The sequence below is a fragment of the Dermacentor albipictus genome, chromosome 6 (assembly GCF_038994185.2).
Source record: "Dermacentor albipictus isolate Rhodes 1998 colony chromosome 6, USDA_Dalb.pri_finalv2, whole genome shotgun sequence".
Lineage (NCBI taxonomy): Eukaryota > Metazoa > Arthropoda > Arachnida > Ixodida > Ixodidae > Dermacentor > Dermacentor albipictus.
The window spans coordinates 129,221,280-129,239,631 of NC_091826.1; the positions used below are offsets into that span (position 1 = coordinate 129,221,280).

General features: G+C 44.3%; 1 protein-coding gene across 9 annotated transcripts in view; it reads left to right on the forward strand.

The window, feature by feature from the left end:
* The window catches only part of Cadps (calcium-dependent secretion activator 1), a 450,894-nt gene that overhangs the window by 319,743 nt on the left and 112,799 nt on the right, over window positions 1-18,352 (forward strand). For all 9 annotated transcript variants that reach the window (XM_065428684.2, XM_065428681.2, XM_065428685.2 and 6 more), the window contains 2 exons: window positions 13,924-13,998; window positions 15,928-16,011. In XM_065428684.2, coding sequence (XP_065284756.1) covers window positions 13,924-13,998; window positions 15,928-16,011 — 159 coding nt within the window. The remainder of the gene's footprint in view (window positions 1-13,923; window positions 13,999-15,927; window positions 16,012-18,352) is intronic.

Here is an 18,352-nt window from a genome sequence, read left to right on the forward strand (position 1 = left end):
ACCCTTGCGGAAGCGGGCTTTCAGGGCTTGAATAACTCCCTGATCCATGGGCTGCAACAGTGCCGTGGTGTTGGCCGGGAGAAACTCCAACTGAATCGACTTCAGTCCTGTTACAGTCCCATGTCCAGGGCAGTTATCAACAAGGAAAAGTTTTTTCCTCTTCTGCTGTGAAAATCACGCATCCTCGTTGTGCAGCCATTTGTTGAAGAGGGCTTGCATCTTCCACGCTTTTGAGTTTGACTCGTCACGGGCATATTAGTTATGCCCTTAAAACAGTGAGGGTTTTTTTATTTCCCCGATCAGAAGCAGCTTCAACTTGTTGCTGCCCGTCATGTTCGCTCCTACAAGAACAATCAGTCTTTCTTTGCTCAGTTTGCCACCTGTGCATTTCTCACCTTTGAAAGCCATCGATTTCATTAGCAGGAGCTTAAAAAAAGCGCGGTTTCATCTACGTTGTAGATGTCATCGTCCTTGAATTGACGCATAATCTCCGGAAGCCGCCCTGTGCGTCAGTCGCGACACGCTGTTGCATCAGCTGCTGCCGCTTCTCCTGCAATGGTGCGGAAAACGAGGCCGTTACTGTCTTTAAACCTTGTCAGCCAGCCCTCATTGCACAAGAAGCCTGTTACCCCGAGTTGAAGGACAAACTCTTTTGCCTTGGCACGGATTAGTGGGCCGTTGATGGGAATGTTCTGGCTCTGGGCTCTCCTAAGCCACAACACGAGACACTTCTATAGTTCTTCGTGGTCGCCTTGTCACAGACGCTTCCTCTGGGGCCCGAATCGTGAACTTTCGAAGACATCTCGTAGCTTCACCTTGTCCTGCGGAATCCTCGTTAGCTGCTTTTCGGGACGCTGTGCTTCGTCGCGAGCGTCGACTTTGTGTAAGAGCCACTTTCAAAGTCAAGAATAATGTCCATCTTCATTAACGTAAGCACATGGTGTGCACGCTTCTGTGCCGCCTTTGAAACAACAGAGGCTAGGCCTCAACTTCGCGAGCGCCTACAAGCCACCGATGTATGAATGGCACCGTGACGGCACGAACGAGGTGGCGGGGGCTAAGCCCTGCAACCTCGGCGACTTGAACTGACGAACGACTAGAATAAGAACTGCGCTAACACAACACAAGAACTGCTCATTCGTTGCGCAAACACGGCTGACTACCAACGAGGTCAGGCTTACAACTAAAAACAAGAAACAGCTGGAACCGGAAAAAATGGACAGTGGGTCTGCCAAGAAGTTTTATTTTCCGTTCCGTTTACACGATGACGTGGAAATTTTAGTTCTGATTACCGAAAGTTTTTTTACATTATGTGAATACAAAACCAACCAAACTACAGGCGACTGTTCCGTTTAAGCAGCAATTTCGCTTAAGCGATTTCCGTTTATCGAGATTCTACTGCATTCCAGAAATGCGTGATTTTCACCTTGAAGGAAATCTGTACCAAAGAGGGGTTGAAAACATGTAACATATCAGATCAAATTTGAATGTAAATTTTTTTTTCTTATCACATGCAAATGCTCCAAGCTTATTCACTCGTTTGTGTGCTTCACTCCTTCCTCTGTTGGATTTTGGGAGTGCTGGCAAATAGTTGTGATAGGAAACAAAGTCTTATAGTCATGTGGGCTGGTATTCCAAGGCGATCCAACACTGCCCAAAAGTAAAACGCTGACAAGATGGGAGCGGCCTGCACACTTGCCATAGTCTGCCCTATTGTTTGCTTGAAAATATGTAATGCAAAGCGGGCCCAGGGCAGGTATAAAAGAACCGGGAAGATTTTTTTTACAAATGGGCACTTTGCTGCCAGACCCGTATTGCCGGGTCTGGCAGCAAAATAGGCCTTTTCGGGTTTACTTCCAAGCTCGCTGCACTCCGAAAAGGGCTTCTCGCAAACGTAGTCGGGAGACTACTGACTTGGAACATCATGAGCCCATGCTTGCAATCAGGTTGTTTAACCAGCAACAAGCTACGTAACCACTGCTACACTTCGATATTAATACAATGCATTTGTGCCCTACCCTTGAATCATACAGAGAAAAGGTGCTCACTTTAGCAATCTTGGAGATTCCGATCTCTTGGTCATAAATGTGCTGGGGGCCTGCTGTTAAGTATGCACTGTGTAATACAAGAGCAACTGTGACAACCCACAAAAACTAGTGAGGTTGAAAGCTAAAAAAGAAAGAAAAAAAAGGGGGGGGGGGGAGGGTTGCTGCCAGAGCCACAAAAGCTTGTACAGCTCACTGTGTCCTGCCCAGGTCAACCCAGTCACAGCACTGTTTCTCAAGGATGTCTATGCCTGTGCAATCAATGAATATGCGAGTCAGCAACTTCGTGGCATTAGCAGGTATCATCTGCTCACGAATTGGTGCTAGCAGCTTTTTTTTATCAGTTTGTAGGATTCACTGTTGCTAAATGATCTGTCACACATCATTGACGTATACAAACAAGATCTTGCAATATTTTTGGTTATGGAGCCCTGCCGTAGTTCTTTGTTTGTTTTTTCCTACGTTTACATAGAAGAGCATGTGAAAAATGAGAACTCCTCATGATGCCCTCACTTATAAGGATGGTGTTGCCACGCATTGTGATGTCCACCTCGCATGAAGCACCGCTGCCATTGTTTTGCCCACTCAGCTTTGCAGCACCAGCAGTGAGTGCAGGCAGTTCTGTTCGTGCATTCTCTTCGCAGTATCTGCCTGGGGTATTCATTTCTAAAAGCAACACCAAGTATTGCAAAATGGTTGAATGTTTTCTGTTCTTGGAAGTTCAAAAATAAGCCCCATATGGATTGTGAAAATTGAGAGAGGCTATGTCACAGTAATGTTGAATTCCTCTTGTGTAAGGGAAATGCATGATTGGGTCATTTGTTGTGTTCTGGCACCGATGAAAGCATTATGACGTTGCCCGCATGATGCGTCTGGCTGCTGTGCCAGACACCATGCAAGATGTCTTGACATGATCGCTTTTGTGACAGATACAGAAAGCATCCTTGTTTCACACACACACATATAATTTCCTGGACTGCATTGTATTTGGTATACCAGACACTGAGTGACTGAACTTTGATGCACTGAAAATGGAAAAGAAAAGCATGTACGCAAGCCACACAACGTTTCTGCTTGCGTGTTTTCTGGAGACAAACTAACTTTATTTTCTTCAAATTTTGTTGCTCTGAATGACTCAACACGTAGTATGTGACTTAAATTATTACCAAGGTTTACAGGAAAGTGCTTATTTTAAAAGTTAGAGGCACAGAAAGAACCCATACTAAATTGTGTAAGATGTGGTTCCTGAGTGTGAAATGCAGCCCAGCCCGTTATTTTTTCGGTAGTTTGAGTTAGTCTTCAGGTTTGTCATTTTAAGTTTCGTCACTACATCAGCACTACTTTAACACTTTTGAATTAACCAGCATACTTATTTGAAGATAGTTGCTTCAAATGACCCGTGAAAGAAGCTCAAGCCGACAAGAAAAGGTTCACTGCGCGCACTCGTATGCATAAACAGTGGTCGTGAATGAGAAGACGGGGAATCGAGAAGGAACCCAATTTATGTCTTTTATTTATGTCTCTTTATGCCTCAATCATGCAAAGCCAGCAGTTAATGCAACCAGGGACAGCATAGGGAAGTTATTTGTACTGAATGTAGTTGACTGCAGTGGGAGAGGTTCAGCCAAGTGCGGCAACCACGAGCTCATGCAGGCAGTGATGCTGCATAGGCCATGCGTCTTTGTTAGAATACAGGTAGTGATGGTGAATAATACAGCTGCAAATCTGTGAGTGACAAAACCAACTTTTATTGGGCAAACTTGTGCGCACTAAAGCAAGTTACACTCAAAGCACAGCGATAGCAGTGAACAGGGTCGGCGAATATCTGATCTGCGGGGCAAATGCGTAGGCTTTTATACTACAGTCATCGAAGGTTCCAGAATAATTGCTGGAGCCTACGTGTCAAGCAGCAAAGAAGAGCAACAACATCAAACAATGCATGTTGTATAAGAGACCAGCAACAATCTGTGTAATGTCAATAGGACGTATTAGTTTAATAGAGAAACTAGTAGACATGCAGCACTGTTTGTGTGACTAATATGTCTAATACACAGGGCCTATTGGTCTTATAGGTTAGTCAGTACAACTAATAGAAATATCCATTGGTCTTGCACAAAACTTATACACTGTATCTACTCGTATAATTATCACACTTTTTTGTCAAAAAAATTGCCGCATATTTAGGGGTGCGATCATTACGCGGATTAAAGTTCCAGCGAAAAGAAAAAATTTTTTTCATCCGGTATTTGCTGCAGGATGACAACAGGTAAACAAACGGGCGACTGCCACTGTAACAGTGCGGGAAAACAAAACAAACATGGCGGCCAGAGGAGCAAGCCGAACAAGCCGAAAACGATTTTTTTTTGCTTTTCGTGATTATGTTATGTGCATTGAAATAGTTTCTTCCATATCAGGAATGAATAATATTGTTAATTTCGACAAGTCTGTGGCAATAACGTAGCCATGTCCACTTTGAGGGGACAGAAACAGAGATGGGCATGCTTAGCTGCCAGTGACATAGAAACACATGGCGGGTATGCTGTGGAAACTGCGGCATTTGTCTTCACTACTATCCTAATACAGCCCGTTTCCGCTAAGTGTGGGCGAATGTCTTAGCTGTGTTACAAGCATCGGAGTATGAATAGGGTACACTCCTAACGTATCAGTGTAAACGTGGCTATTATCGTTGCCGCTCGCCATTTGTTTCGTGCCCACGAGTTCAGACGCGAAGAATCGAAAGGTGCCTTTTTTGTTGTTGTTGTTGACCACAACCACTATAAGGCCTACAAATAACAAAGCCAAGGCAAATTTGGTTGTAGGTTTTTTTTTTTTGTAGAAGTGTGGAAAGTGATGAAAGGAATAAAATAGGGCATCTGCTTAAGAATGTTTGCTGCATGCAGACCGCTTGGTATGTCTTGAAGAGCCGTGCTCATAGCGTTCATCAGCATTCGATGGATGGTAAGCACCATCATCATAAAGTAGATTTGGCACATGACATATCACTGCGACAAGTTTGGGGCGTGATCATTACACGGGGAAGGAAAAAAATAGAATTTTGACGACAAAATTCAGGGGCTCGATCATTACGCAAGTGCGATCATTATGCAAGTAAATACGGTAATCCGAAACTGTATTAGACTAATACGAACTGCTATTAGAATTTTTGCTTGGGCATTAGAATATTGTTAGAATTTATTAGAATATATTAGAATATATTAGAATATATTAGAATTTCAACGACCCGGGCATTCGCTGCGCCCAGTGAAAGTTCATACTTTTATTAACTCAAGTGGTCTGTTTTCCATCTATAAAAAGAAAAAGTCAGGCTTAATACTACAGCGTGCACTTACTGCTTGATAAAGCATACTTTTGAGCCCTATTGCACTGGGCTCAGTGTGTGGTCATACCAAATGAGATTGTAGTCGTGTGATAATCCATACAAAGCCATTTTATTCATTTTACTTAACAGCAGCACACGCCACACTGACAAAGAAGGTTGAAAGAAGCGTGATAAAGTGAGGAGAGTTCACCACTTGAAATGTCTCCCTCCGAAAGCACTGAAGAAAAAGATCCATGAGGGACACTGGAAGAAATAACTAAGAGCACATCGTCGAAAAACAACTTACATTGAAACGCAGGCAAATGACAAGCAAAAGAGTTTATGCCACATTCTAGGAAGCACTGCTGCACAAGGTTATTGCATGAAGTACCAGAGCAACTTCTGGTGATTGAATCTTGATCTTTATTGCAAAATCCATCTGCTCACAATATAATTTTTTTTTCATAACGAGTAGTACTTTTCATTTTGTTTGCCACGACATGATTCAGACGAAAGATTAAGTACAACTACATGTAGCTTTGAGTATGACATAGCATGATATTTGCAGCCTACCAGTGATACAATGTCGGATTTCTTGGGTGTTTGCTACAATGCTCTTGTCGGTAAGAACAGCACGGAAGGGCACTTGTGGTAGCGGAGTGGTTGCGAGGGACATTACAGTGGCGTTGAACCATCTAGGAGCGATAGCTAGACAGGCTGAAATTATCACGTTGAGGTTGTCAACTTTCTCGAACGGACACAAAATGTCGCAAAACTGTGGAGAGCAGCTTTGGTGATTTTATCGTATGCGCGAAGCGATGCTGTAGGTGCCAGCACCCATAACATCCAACATAAAGAGCTCTGCGGCAAAGTCGCGCGAGGTCGTCTGATTCACTATGTAATAAATAAAGGTTCTCTCTGTACTGTTCACTACGTGAAATCATACGCTAACGCGTCTATTTCTTCCCCATACAAATGTGCATTCCACTTTCTGCCCCCATGACAAACACAAGACATAGACTTACCTTCTGTCCGCTGCCATGTTTTCTTCAATGCTGCACTTGGCTTGGACTTGCTTTATTTGACTTTTCAAATGGTAGTGCCATTGTGCCAGCAACATGGAGGCAGGAAAGGGTAGGGGAGGCCCCGGCCAGCATGAACGTGTTGGAGATTGTGTGGCGGAAGTCACATGCTGTTTTTCGCAAAGGAGCACTAGGACTGGTACTTCAAGCATAAACATTGCCATAGCTACCACACTCCTGAAGCTCTTGCTGCTGCTCTAGGCCTTTGAAAAGTTATATAAGTTTTTTTGGCCTGTGTCTTTCTTGCAGCGCATCATGTTCGCGATACAAGCTGACTTTGCAGCATGGTGTGTAAGCTTAACAGTTGTGTTTTGGGTCTGTGTGTGTGTCAGCCAGCAACAGAGACATTCAAGCAATCACGGTGCGCGTCTATGCCGTCTTCCTCAACATGCCGTGAAAAAACATAGGAGTGTGGCTGCTTCACTAAAACTGTTACAGAAGTTTTGTAGGCATTGTTCTGAGGCCCGTTGGTAGAAGGCACTTCCAGTGGCTCGTCGCAATGCAAGCTCAAAGCTCGCACCTACTGCCCTAGTGAGCTGATTGGAGGGGCAAAGAGAGATGGCACACCAACGTGGCTGCATTTCTGGCTTCCAAAACGTGATGTCAGGGCCTCTCCTATTTTGTTTCTTTCCTCCATGGCCAACAAGGAAAGAAAATGCGATGACTTGGTCGCCCTAGCTTAGTCGTTGACATTGCGGGATACTTTTCTCATGAACTCTTTCATTGCCAACCATAACTGTTATCGCCCGTGGGCACTCAAAACTGTACAAGTTAAAAAAAATGGTTCAGTGAAACACTATGGTGAGACATCAAGACCAGATGATCAGAGTCTTACTCCTTGTATTAGAAAAATCATAATCGAGCTCCATGGCCTAGTATGGCCATGGAGCTTGATTATGATTATGAGTAAGGCCATGGCCTCTGGCCAAGCTGGTGACATTTCTTGGCATGTCGAGCAGCGGAGTACTTTTGGATGCATTAGGCTTGTAAGAAAGGACTGTGTGAAAAGCATTGAAGTTTCTCGTCCATGTAGAAGAAAGTATGGAAAAATCCCGTAGTAGCTTGTGGCGTGGTACTGTAGGCACATGTTACTAGAGGAAGAATCTGGTCCCCTGTTAGAATTGTCAGCTGTGCGATGTACATTGACAGCATATTGCCAAGAGAGAGTGTGGTTAAAGTGCTCTGTCATGCCATTGGTTTATTTATTTATTTATGATACCCTCAGGGTCAACAGACATTACAGAAGGGAGTGGTAAAAAATACAGAAAAACAACAAAATTTTAACTACAACAAGCAGCACAATGTTTCTAATTATGCAATAGTAGTTATGAAGAGGCAAAATACGTGTTAAAAAAAATACTATATATTGCAACGGGGGTGTTCACCTAGCAGCACTAGTTCTAGGTTGCAGCGGTAGGCTTTAACAGGTCGGTGCTGAATCGAAACGGGGAAGCAAGCACTCCTCCTCGTCTTCTCATTCACTAGCACCATGCCCACTGCCCAGTGCCTTCAGTACAATCACTCCCCACCGAAAGAGTAGCCATCCTGGCGACCTAAGGACAGGAAAACACAGGAGGGTCATGGCACTGCTTGAGCTGGGAGACGTGAACAATTTACTGGCCGCGACGACGCTGGTCGGAAGGCGCTTCTGTTGGCTCGATAAGGTAGTTGTCAGCGGATGTTTGTTTCAGTACCCGATAAGGACCGTGGTACTTGGAGAGCAGCTTAGAGGAAAGGCCTGGAGGAGTAGAGGGCACCCACAACCAGACCAGCGAGCCAGGGGCAAAGCACGTAGCCGCAGTAGGTGAATCGTGGCGATGCTTTTGGCGCCACTGGTCCTGGAATGTCAACGAATGAGCGAGCTGGCGACATTCTTCGGCGTAAGCAGCCGCTCTAGAAACAGTCGTGCACTCCGAAGCATCTGGTCGGTAAGGCAGAATCGTGTCCATAGTGCATGAAGGTTCGTGTCCGTAAAGGAGAAAGAAAGGGGAGAACCCAGTGGTGCTTTACGTGGCGGTATTGTAAGCGTAGGTGACGAAAGGCAGAATGCGATCCCAATTCAAGTGGTCAGAGGAAACATACATGGCCAACATGTCGCCAAGGGTGCGGTTGAAACGCTCTGTCATCCCATTAGTTTGAGGATGATATGCTGTGGTAGTGCAGTGAATGATGCGACACTCCTTTAGCAATGCTGCAATGACGTCAGAGAGAAAAACGCGACCGCGGTTGCTCAGTAATTCTCGAGGTGCTTCATGGCATAAAATCTGGTTTTGAAGGATAAAAGTGGCGACATCTTTTGCTGTGGCAGATGCTAGGACTGAAGTTTCGACGTTCCGCGTGAGATGGTCGATAGCAACAATAACCCAGAGGTTGCCGCTTGGAGTGTTGGGAAGCGGACCGTATAGGTCAATGCCGACGTGGTCAAACGCGTGCGCGGGGCATGGTAAAGGTTGCAAGGGGCCGGTGGCATGTTGAGGTGGCGTGTTGCGTCGTTGGCATATGAGGCAGGACCGGACGTACTGGCGAATGAAGAGGTACATACCGTGCCAGTAGTACCGAAGCTGGAGGCGAGAGTATGTCTTTAAGACACCAGCATGGCCCCGTTGGAGGTCATCATGGAACGTGGCGCAGATGTCAGGGTATAACAAGCAACCACTTGCGACCGCTTGAATTGTAGTTGCGGCAGTACAGCAGGTTATCCCGCATGATGAAGTGCGCGGCTTGACGACGGAGCGTCCGAGAAATTGGCGCTGGCGACTGACTAGACAGGAAGTCAATAAGCGAAGAGATCCATGAGTCCTTGCGCTGCTCTGATGGCATGTCGGTTATGTTGAGGGCGAAGGCTCCGTATATGGAAATAGACGAGTGGACAGGACCGGAGGGCAGCGGTGACCGGGATAGAGCGTCTGCATCTGAATCTTTTCGGCCGGAGCGATAAACAACGCGGATGTCATACTCTTGTAGGTGCAATGCCCAATGGGCGAGCCGACGAGTTGGATCTTTTAATGAAGATAACCAGCATAGGGCATGATAGTAGGTCACGATGTCAAATGGACGCCCGTACACATAAGGACGAAATTTTCTGGTTGCCCAAATGATGGCCAGACATTCCTTTTCAGTAACCGAGTAGTTCGCCTCGGCTTTGGTAAGGGTGCGGCTGGCATACGCGACGACATACTCTTCGAAGCTATCCTTGCGTTGTGCAAGAACAGCGCCGAGCCCGACACCGCTAGCGTCCGTATGGATCTCAGTTGGTGCAGAGGGATCGAAGTGTCGTAGTTAGACGTCGTAAGCATGCTTGCTTTGTTGGGATAAACACTTCGCGACCTGCGGTGGTTGCTTAGTGGCTATGGTGCTGGGCTGCTAAGCACGAGGTCACGGTATCAAATCCCTGCCACAGCGGCTGAATTTTGATGGGGCGAAATGAGAAAACACCCATACTTAGATTTAGGTCCACGTTAAAGAACCCCAACCTCAGCAGTCGAAACCTCAGTCGAAATCGAAACCTCAGCAGTCGAAACCTCAGCAGTCATGGAGGCATTGCGGAATCAGGGTGTACACGAGCCGTAGGTAAAAATACTGAAAGATATCTATAGCGGCTCCACAGCCACCGTAGTCCTCCACAAAGAAAGCAACAAAATCCCAATAAAGAACGGCGTCAGGCAGGGAGATACGATCTCTCCAATGCTATTCACAGCGTGTTTACAGGAGGTATTCAGAGACCTGGATTGGGAAGAATTGAGGATTAGCGTTAATGGAGAATACCTTAGTAATTCAGGGGACCAACTGCAATGCATCCTTACTGACCTGGAGAGGCAAAGCCGAAGGGTGGGTCTAAAAATTAATCTGCAGAAAACTAAAGTAATGTTTAACAGTCTCAGAAGAGAACAGCAGTTTACAATAGGTAGTGAGGCACTGGAAGTGGTAAGGGAATACATCTACTTAGGACAGGTAGTGACTGCGGATCTGGATCATGAGACTGAAATAATCAGAAGAATAAGAATGGGCTGGGGTGCGTTTGGCAGGCATTTTCAAATCATGAACAGCAGGTTGCCATTATCCCTGAAGAGGAAAGTGTATAACAGCTGTGTCTTACCAGTACTCACGTACGGGGCAGAAACCTGGAGGCTTACGAAAAGGGTTCTACTTAATTTGAGGACGACGCAACAAGCTATGGAAAGAAGAATGATAGGTGTAACGTTAAGGGATAAGAAAAGAGCAGATTGGGTGAGGGAACAAACGCGAGTTAATGATATCTTAGTTGAAATCAAGAAAAAGAAATGGGCATGGGCAGGACACGTAATGAGGAGGGAAGATAACCGATGGTCATTAAGAGTTACGGAATGGATTCCAAGGGAAGGGAGGCGTAGCAGAGGGCGGCAGAAAGTTAGGTGGGCGGATGAGATTAAGAAGTTTGCAGGGACAACATGGCCACAATTAATACATGACTGGGTTAGTTGGAGAAGTATGGGAGAGAGGCCTTTGCCCTGCAGTGGGCATAACCAGGCTGCTGATGATGATGATGAAGAACCCCAAGTGGTCCAAATTATTCCGAAGTCCCCCACTACGGCGTGCCTCAGAATCAGATCGTGGTTCTGGCTCCGAAAACCCCATAATATAATTTAAGCATCTCACTGCGATGTCCCTGCTGTTTACTTCTTTGACACAATATACATGGTTGTGGTCACAAATTTAACGTCCTTTGTCAAGCATCGGTGGTCCTAAATGGGGTTGATGTTTTCGATTGCCTTAAAACTGCAATTTAGAATGATTGACACATTTCAAACGAGCGCCGCAAAAGCATGCCTCCGTAGCAGTGGCCGCCTCGATGTTTCGCAGAACTGACTCGGTGGCACTGATGGCGGAGCCAATCACTGCGCCGGCTCACCATTGAAGGTAGCCGATTCCACTGCCAGCTTTCATAAACCTCAGTGAGCCAACCGGCTGTATCCCTCCGAAGGTGTTGTTTACCGTCAGCATTCCAGGTGCAATTTCTTTAAATTGGAATACGATTCATACAAACACTTTTTTATTTTTGTAATTTACAAACTGAGAAAATGTTTAGTTCGCTCACTATTATGATTCTTGTTCTTTTGCGGTATTCTCACTCTTGTTTCCGTTTTGTGTTTTGCGAGTGGTACGTGTGCTTGCAGCGTACAGGTTAGGCCTAGCAACACACTTGGCCTGATAATGTCACTTAATTCGGTGCTCGAGCACTCGCATTTGTGTCTCATGGGCTCTAAGATTTCTTATTCTATAGATCAGAAGACGGAGAGCTTCAAGAGCGGCTTGCTTCGATGGTGCCCCTTTCCACTGCCCTGCCACTCACGTTGAAAATTGTGTCAGAAGAGTTTGTCGACCTTTTGTTTGAAAGTAAAAGTGATTGTTCGTTTGGCGGTTTTGACGACAAATAATTCAGTGCTAATAAACGTGTGTTCTATACATATAAAACTTTTTTTTACTGCACACTGAAAGTTATCCTACCTCATATTTTCACTCGATTTTCTCTCGTTTCTAGGTGGGCTATCTCTTGGAATTTTATGCTATAAAAAGCTAAACTGGCAAAGAAACATACTATGAAAACCGCAAGTAAATACTGAGTTTTCAGTAATGCTCTGTATAAAAATATGAAAATAAACATTGTGGCTTGATAAAAACCTTTTAACAGTCACAAGTTAAGACTTAATTTATGCAATATTGTCAATGCTGTGTAGTGTTGTTATATAGATAAACTGTTCCATTCAGATACGATGTGAGGGAAAAAATGATATTAAAAAAAATTTGTTTTGGTGCTGAATGCAGTCAATGATGCTACATGGCGATGTCTTGTTGGTCAAGATCTCTGTGGAGTTGGATATTGTTCAGGTCGAAGGGGCAGGTTGTTATAGTTGATTAAAAGAAAGACATTTAGTCTGAATTTTTTATTGCAATTGTAGTGTTAGGATAACGTCTTCTTTCATGAGTTAGTTGGAGAGTCAATTCTGTGATACCTGGAGAATTTTCTTGTACCTCTATGTTATGCCTGGTGTAGGGGTCTCAGATGATGCTTGTATACTCAAGTCTTGGTCTTATAATTTGTGAGCAAGTATCTTAGTTTCTGAAGGTACTTGTTTAGTTCATGCCTAAGAGTAGCAAGCTCTTGTACACGTGTCACTCAGTGTACACGTTACATCTGAGTGTTTGTACCTGTGACACCTGGGTATTCAATTACTAGAGAAAGCGGTTGCCGTGGAGGACTGTAAGAAAAGAACAGACCGCATCTTGTTATCCTCCTACTGATGTAAGTTCTATATTCCAGTGAGCACCATGAAGAATTACTTATAAAATTAGTGCCAAGGAGCGCTTGATCCTCACACACACGCACACACAAACACACACACATTAGATCGGATAAATCGGACACTGCTCGTAATCGGAGAACAGAACTACACGCAGCACGCAATGTGTCTATACGAATGAAAGCTGCACCAGCACCGAGCACTGTGAGAATGAAAGCTGCAAGGGCTGCCTCTTCAGCAGCTGCTCCGTTGAGAAGTGCATTCGTGCTCAGGTAATTCAGCCATTTGGTTATCTGTGCCTGCAGCAGTTTCCACCATGGTATTCATTCGTGGCTGCAGTAAAATTTCTTTATTTTGAAACTGTTTGACATGAACACACTTTGTTATTTTGACCTGCAAAATATGTGGTGTTCTATGGACAAGAAGTTATGTAAAAGTAAGTGCTACATTGTTATGCCCACAATTTTTTTATATTGAAGTTTCTTACATCAAGGTTAAATTGTACTTAATTATCAGCCAATTTCTTGATACACAGCAATGTAGTCCACTTTGTTGTGCTTGTTTCTCATTTTGGTCTTCCCCATACAATACGTTACCATTCATTGGGTGGCAAGTTCTTGGTAATGCCCGTGTACTTGTCCTAGGCATCCAGCACCAGGTACAGTCACTCTTTGTCCCGCAATAATGTAACTTTTCACTGTTACTGCATATTATTTGCAACATTTTCTTTCTCTTTTTTTTGTGTTAAGCTCATTTCCTTCTCCATTGCTGCAACGCTTGAGGGTGTTTAGAATAAATAAATAAATAAATAAATGGATTTCATCTTCAGGTCAATACGTTAAAATAGTTAAATTTGTCTCAGCGTGGCTGAATTTTTTGTTCCAGCTTAGCATGCATAGGCACCAGTTCATGCGGTGTTCTCAAAGGCCCAATAAATATGGGGTACAGGTGGGGTGACTCCTTGCTTGGAGACAGTATAGAGTGTGGACAGGTCAAGAATTGAGTTGAGCAGATGATGTGGCAGTTGTAATGAAGAAAAGAAATCATTTGCAGCTGCATGTTTCTAATTAGTTTTAGGATAAATGGTGTTCTACTTTTCAATGCATAATTCTTTACTGCGCTGTCTGGAGGTTATGAAACAAGATCACGGCACTTACAAAAGTAATGTTTCAGAATTATGCACATTTGCTATCCTGCAGCACCAGTACCACAGCAAAATTGATGGCCTTGTGGATGGGACACTTCAAGAGATGCAGACAGGACTTATTGCCAAGGTGAGCTCAACTTTTGTTGCCAACAGTCTTTCACGGTACTTATAACTGCAGTGCCTTTGTAATATTTGCAAACGTAGTGCTATTTAACAGCCACCTGTAGTCACTAAATCTAGTTATGCTAGATGTTATAAATATAGCTGTTCAAATGTTAAATAATTAGAGCTTCTTTTAAGTGCATACTATGGTCATAAGCTCTATGATAGGCATTCTATGCTGGAAGCATGAACAAATATATTGATTCATTCATTTGAAAGGTACATTGCTTAAGGAGGCAAAATGCGAGGTATTGTGGAACAGAATGAATACTTTACTGAATCCCGACACTACATCAAGTTACTTTAAGCCTGAATGTTAAGAGGAAGCTTTAGCTCGGCTCTAGCTTTTCTGATACAACCCCTGGGCTAATTTTAGTTAGATGTCTTGCATTTTAGAAAAGTAAAATTCTAGTGACATTTGGAAGCAAAATTTTGATTTAGAACCTACATTTTTTACAAAGATTAAAAAAAAAGGTAAGCTAAAGAAAAATGCAAGACCAATGTTTACAAATTTGCCCGTCTACATCAAAAACAGATATTGCCATTATGTAAACTGCATCCGTTAGAGCATCTAAAGCCGACAAATTTGATGTATAAAATTAAAAATTACATGAATTTATGCTGTTAACAAGGGTTTTGCAAAAGTCTGACTCACATATTACTGTAGTTGTATATTTGAGAGCCACGTATAATACATAAATTTTGTGCGCGGTAGATTTACTATTAGATTCAATTGACAGACGTGTGATATAATTTCTTTGTGCTGAGTTACAGAGTTGCAACATAAAAAGTTTTGTTTTCAGAAACTTTGTGATTTTCAGCAATTTTGCAACAAACCTAATCAACCTGATCAAAATGCAACCAACCTAATCAAATTTGACGCAGTGGTTGCCGAGAAAAATGATTTCTGCTTTCTCATGTATTTAGATAGGAGTCTTTGAGCTAAGGCTTCATCCTAATGGCAAGCAGCTTTGCGGGTCTCACTGGACCAATGGTTTCAATAATTTTCTCACAAATGACAAGTCTTGTCCAATGGATCCCTTTATTTGGAACAACAAAATGACATCTCTATTTTTTTGCCTCTAACTGGGATTTTCTCAATAATTAGAAGTTTCAATAATAGAAGTGTTATAGCGACATGGGTGGTATTTGGATATGGCTGGTGATGTTAGTTGCTAATAAACATTTTAGCACCAATTCTTGTGCTCATATACAATTCCTGTTAGCTACGTCCGTTTCTACGAGTCAAACACAGATTACAAAAGTAGTAATGTTGTATAATAACGACAATCTCATTGACTTGAGAAAATATAGACTGGTATGTGGCCTGCGATTTTTTCCTGCAAGAAGAGGAATGGCACTTTCACCCTTTGAACGCATAAGTTGCGTAGAGTCTGGCAAAGCATTAGATCAAAAGTACTGTATTTACATACATGAATCTAAAGTGCACCTTTTTTTCCCAGAAAATGGGTGCGAAAATGCCTACAAGTTACAAACAATGTACCCTCAAAGCCGTCTGAGGCAGCATCACAAAGCATGTTTTTCTGAAGGTTGCCATGGGTTCATTTTGTGCCTGACTATGATCTGGAGAGGCATTCTTGGTCAGCCACTTTCAGAGATACTAACACCTTCGTGTGATTTCATGAGACTTCGCACCAGATGCTTCAGTGTATACAGCCGCCAGCATTTCTGGTGCTGTGTCAAGCTGTGCAGAGCACCAGGAATGCTCTGTACTGCGTATTTCAACGAGCCTGACACACAGATAACATCTTGTAGTATCTCTAAGAGTGCTTGCTCGAGAATACCACCCCTGTATGATTGGTGTCTGTGGGCAACAATGCAGCTCGAATGCCGACAACGATGTGCCACTTTCATCGGAAGTTTTGCTTTGCAGCTGACCAGCATGCTGGAGGTGACCTTGGCCAAGCTGTCTCGCTACGATGAAGGCAGTCTGCTGGCACCCATTCTCTCTCTCACAGTGAGTCCCCACTAGGAAATAAATTGACGCTGGGCATTCACCAGGTACACAAAAAATATGTCTGCAGGAAACAGCACATTACCAAATGAAAAAGTTATTTAGATGCAACGCGTAACTTATGTGAAGGGAAGGTAATCGTGAGTGCAGTTGAGTGAATACCATGCAACTAAATGTGAAGCATACAATTGTCTCTATTCTCATCTTGTGCAATGTGTAATCTCATTCAGTGTTTAAGTAGAGCACAGGTTCAATGTGATGTACTGCTTATGCACTACACGTTTCACAAGCTATGCTGCAATGCAAACACTGGTTCAGGCACACTGAGATGTTGACGCAGTGAGAACCAAGGTGATGTTTGATCCTTGTTGGGGAAGAGAGGTGTGACACCATTGTGTTGCAGCACAGATGTGTCAGTACATATATACTAGGGGTGTGCAAATATTAGAAGAATATTATCGAATATTATCGAATATTCTAATTCAATTGGAAAACTTGGTATTAAAAAAAAAATTGATTATTCGGTTGGGGGTACGGATACTTGCAGCAAATTGAATGTATTTGCTAGCTGTGTGGGAGCAAACGCAGTTCTTAGCATTTGTTTCTGTCCAATCTAAGATTATGTGTCTGATATTGTGCTGAATTTTGTGATGATTTCATGCTACTAGCAAAATTTTGCCTGTAAAGTATGCTCAGGCACTGAAGATTTCAGCTGTGCAGGAAAGCAAGCCTCTTTGTAAGGGGCACTGGTTTGCAGACAGCGAAGGTGTGCTTAGAGCGCAGCGAAAGGGGATGGAGGCTACTGAATCGAACTGCAGTAAGAATGCTCTCTATGGGAGTACAGGTCCGATGGATAGATTCTTGGCAGCAATGCCCGTCCACGTGGCATCACAATGCAACTATGCCAGCTCTCTGTCACATGCCCATGTCGCGCCTCCGTACCATGTGTTGCATGCCTGTTGCAACTTCAGGATAGAGCTATGGCTGATCTGCTACCGCAATATGCACACAAGCGAAATCCAAGACTTGTAGTACAGATCTTGCAGGATATGGGCTCTCTGTGATGGGTATTACCACGATACCTGCATACATTGTGGTATGTGGGGGCGTGGAACCGGCGATATGGCGGGAGCGCTTACCGGTTTTCTTCTGGTTACGCAGGTCGTCACATCGAGCGTATCGCTTGCAGGAGCCCCTTCAGTGCCCACTTCGGATGACGAGGTGTGCTTGATGAATGCGACTGAGGCACTGCAATGTTCGTCAAGCGAGGATTTCTGGACATGCCAAGTATCGACCGAGTACGGACTTTTTTTTACTTCGAGTGTGCAACACTGTGTACTGGGCGGCAACGGTGGTGACTTACGGCTACAAATTCATCGTAGCGGCACTTCGTCGGCGGGGCGTGGAACCGGCGATATGGCGGGAGCGCTTACCGGTTTTCTTCTGGTTACGCAGGTCGTCACATCGAGCGTATCGCTTGCAGGAGCCCCTTCAGTGCCCACTTCGGATGACGAGGTGTGCTTGATGAATGCGACTGAGGCACTGCAATGTTCGTCAAGCGAGGATTTCTGGACATGCCAAGTATCGACCGAGTACGGACTTTTTTTTACTTCGAGTGTGCAACACTGTGTACTGGGCGGCAACGGTGGTGACTTACGGCTACAAATTCATCGTAGCGGCACTTCGTCGGCGGGGCGTGGAACCGGCGATATGGCGGGAGCGCTTACCGGTTTTCTTCTGGTTACGCAGGTCGTCACATCGAGCGTATCGCTTGCAGGAGCCCCTTCAGTGCCCACTTCGGATGACGAGGTGTGCTTGATGAATGCGACTGAGGCACTGCAATGTTCGTCAAGCGAGGATTTCTGGACATGCCAAGTATCGACCGAGTACGGACTTTTTTTTACTTCGAGTGTGCAACACTGTGTACTGGGCGGCAACGGTGGTGACTTACGGCTACAAATTCATCGTAGCGGCACTTCGTCGGCGGGGCGTGGAACCGGCGATATGGCGGGAGCGCTTACCGGTTTTCTTCTGGTTACGCAGGTTGGTCCTGTCACTAATTGTCTAAAGCGGCAGTATCTTGTTTTGCCGGTTCCACCCCAAACTTTGTTTACCGTACTATGCTCTCGTCCATCCGGAACTGACCGGACAAAGGCACAAAACAAACGAAAATTTGCTCTTTTTCGGAGAACCGCCTTCTACCTGCTGCTTTTATTATTGTGTGGAGGGGATATAGAATTAAATCCAGGCCCTACTGAACAACTGCTTGCGCAGTTACTTGAAGGGCAAAATGCTATCATGGCAAAACTAACGTCCATGGAAGAAAAACAGAATAAGCTCACTC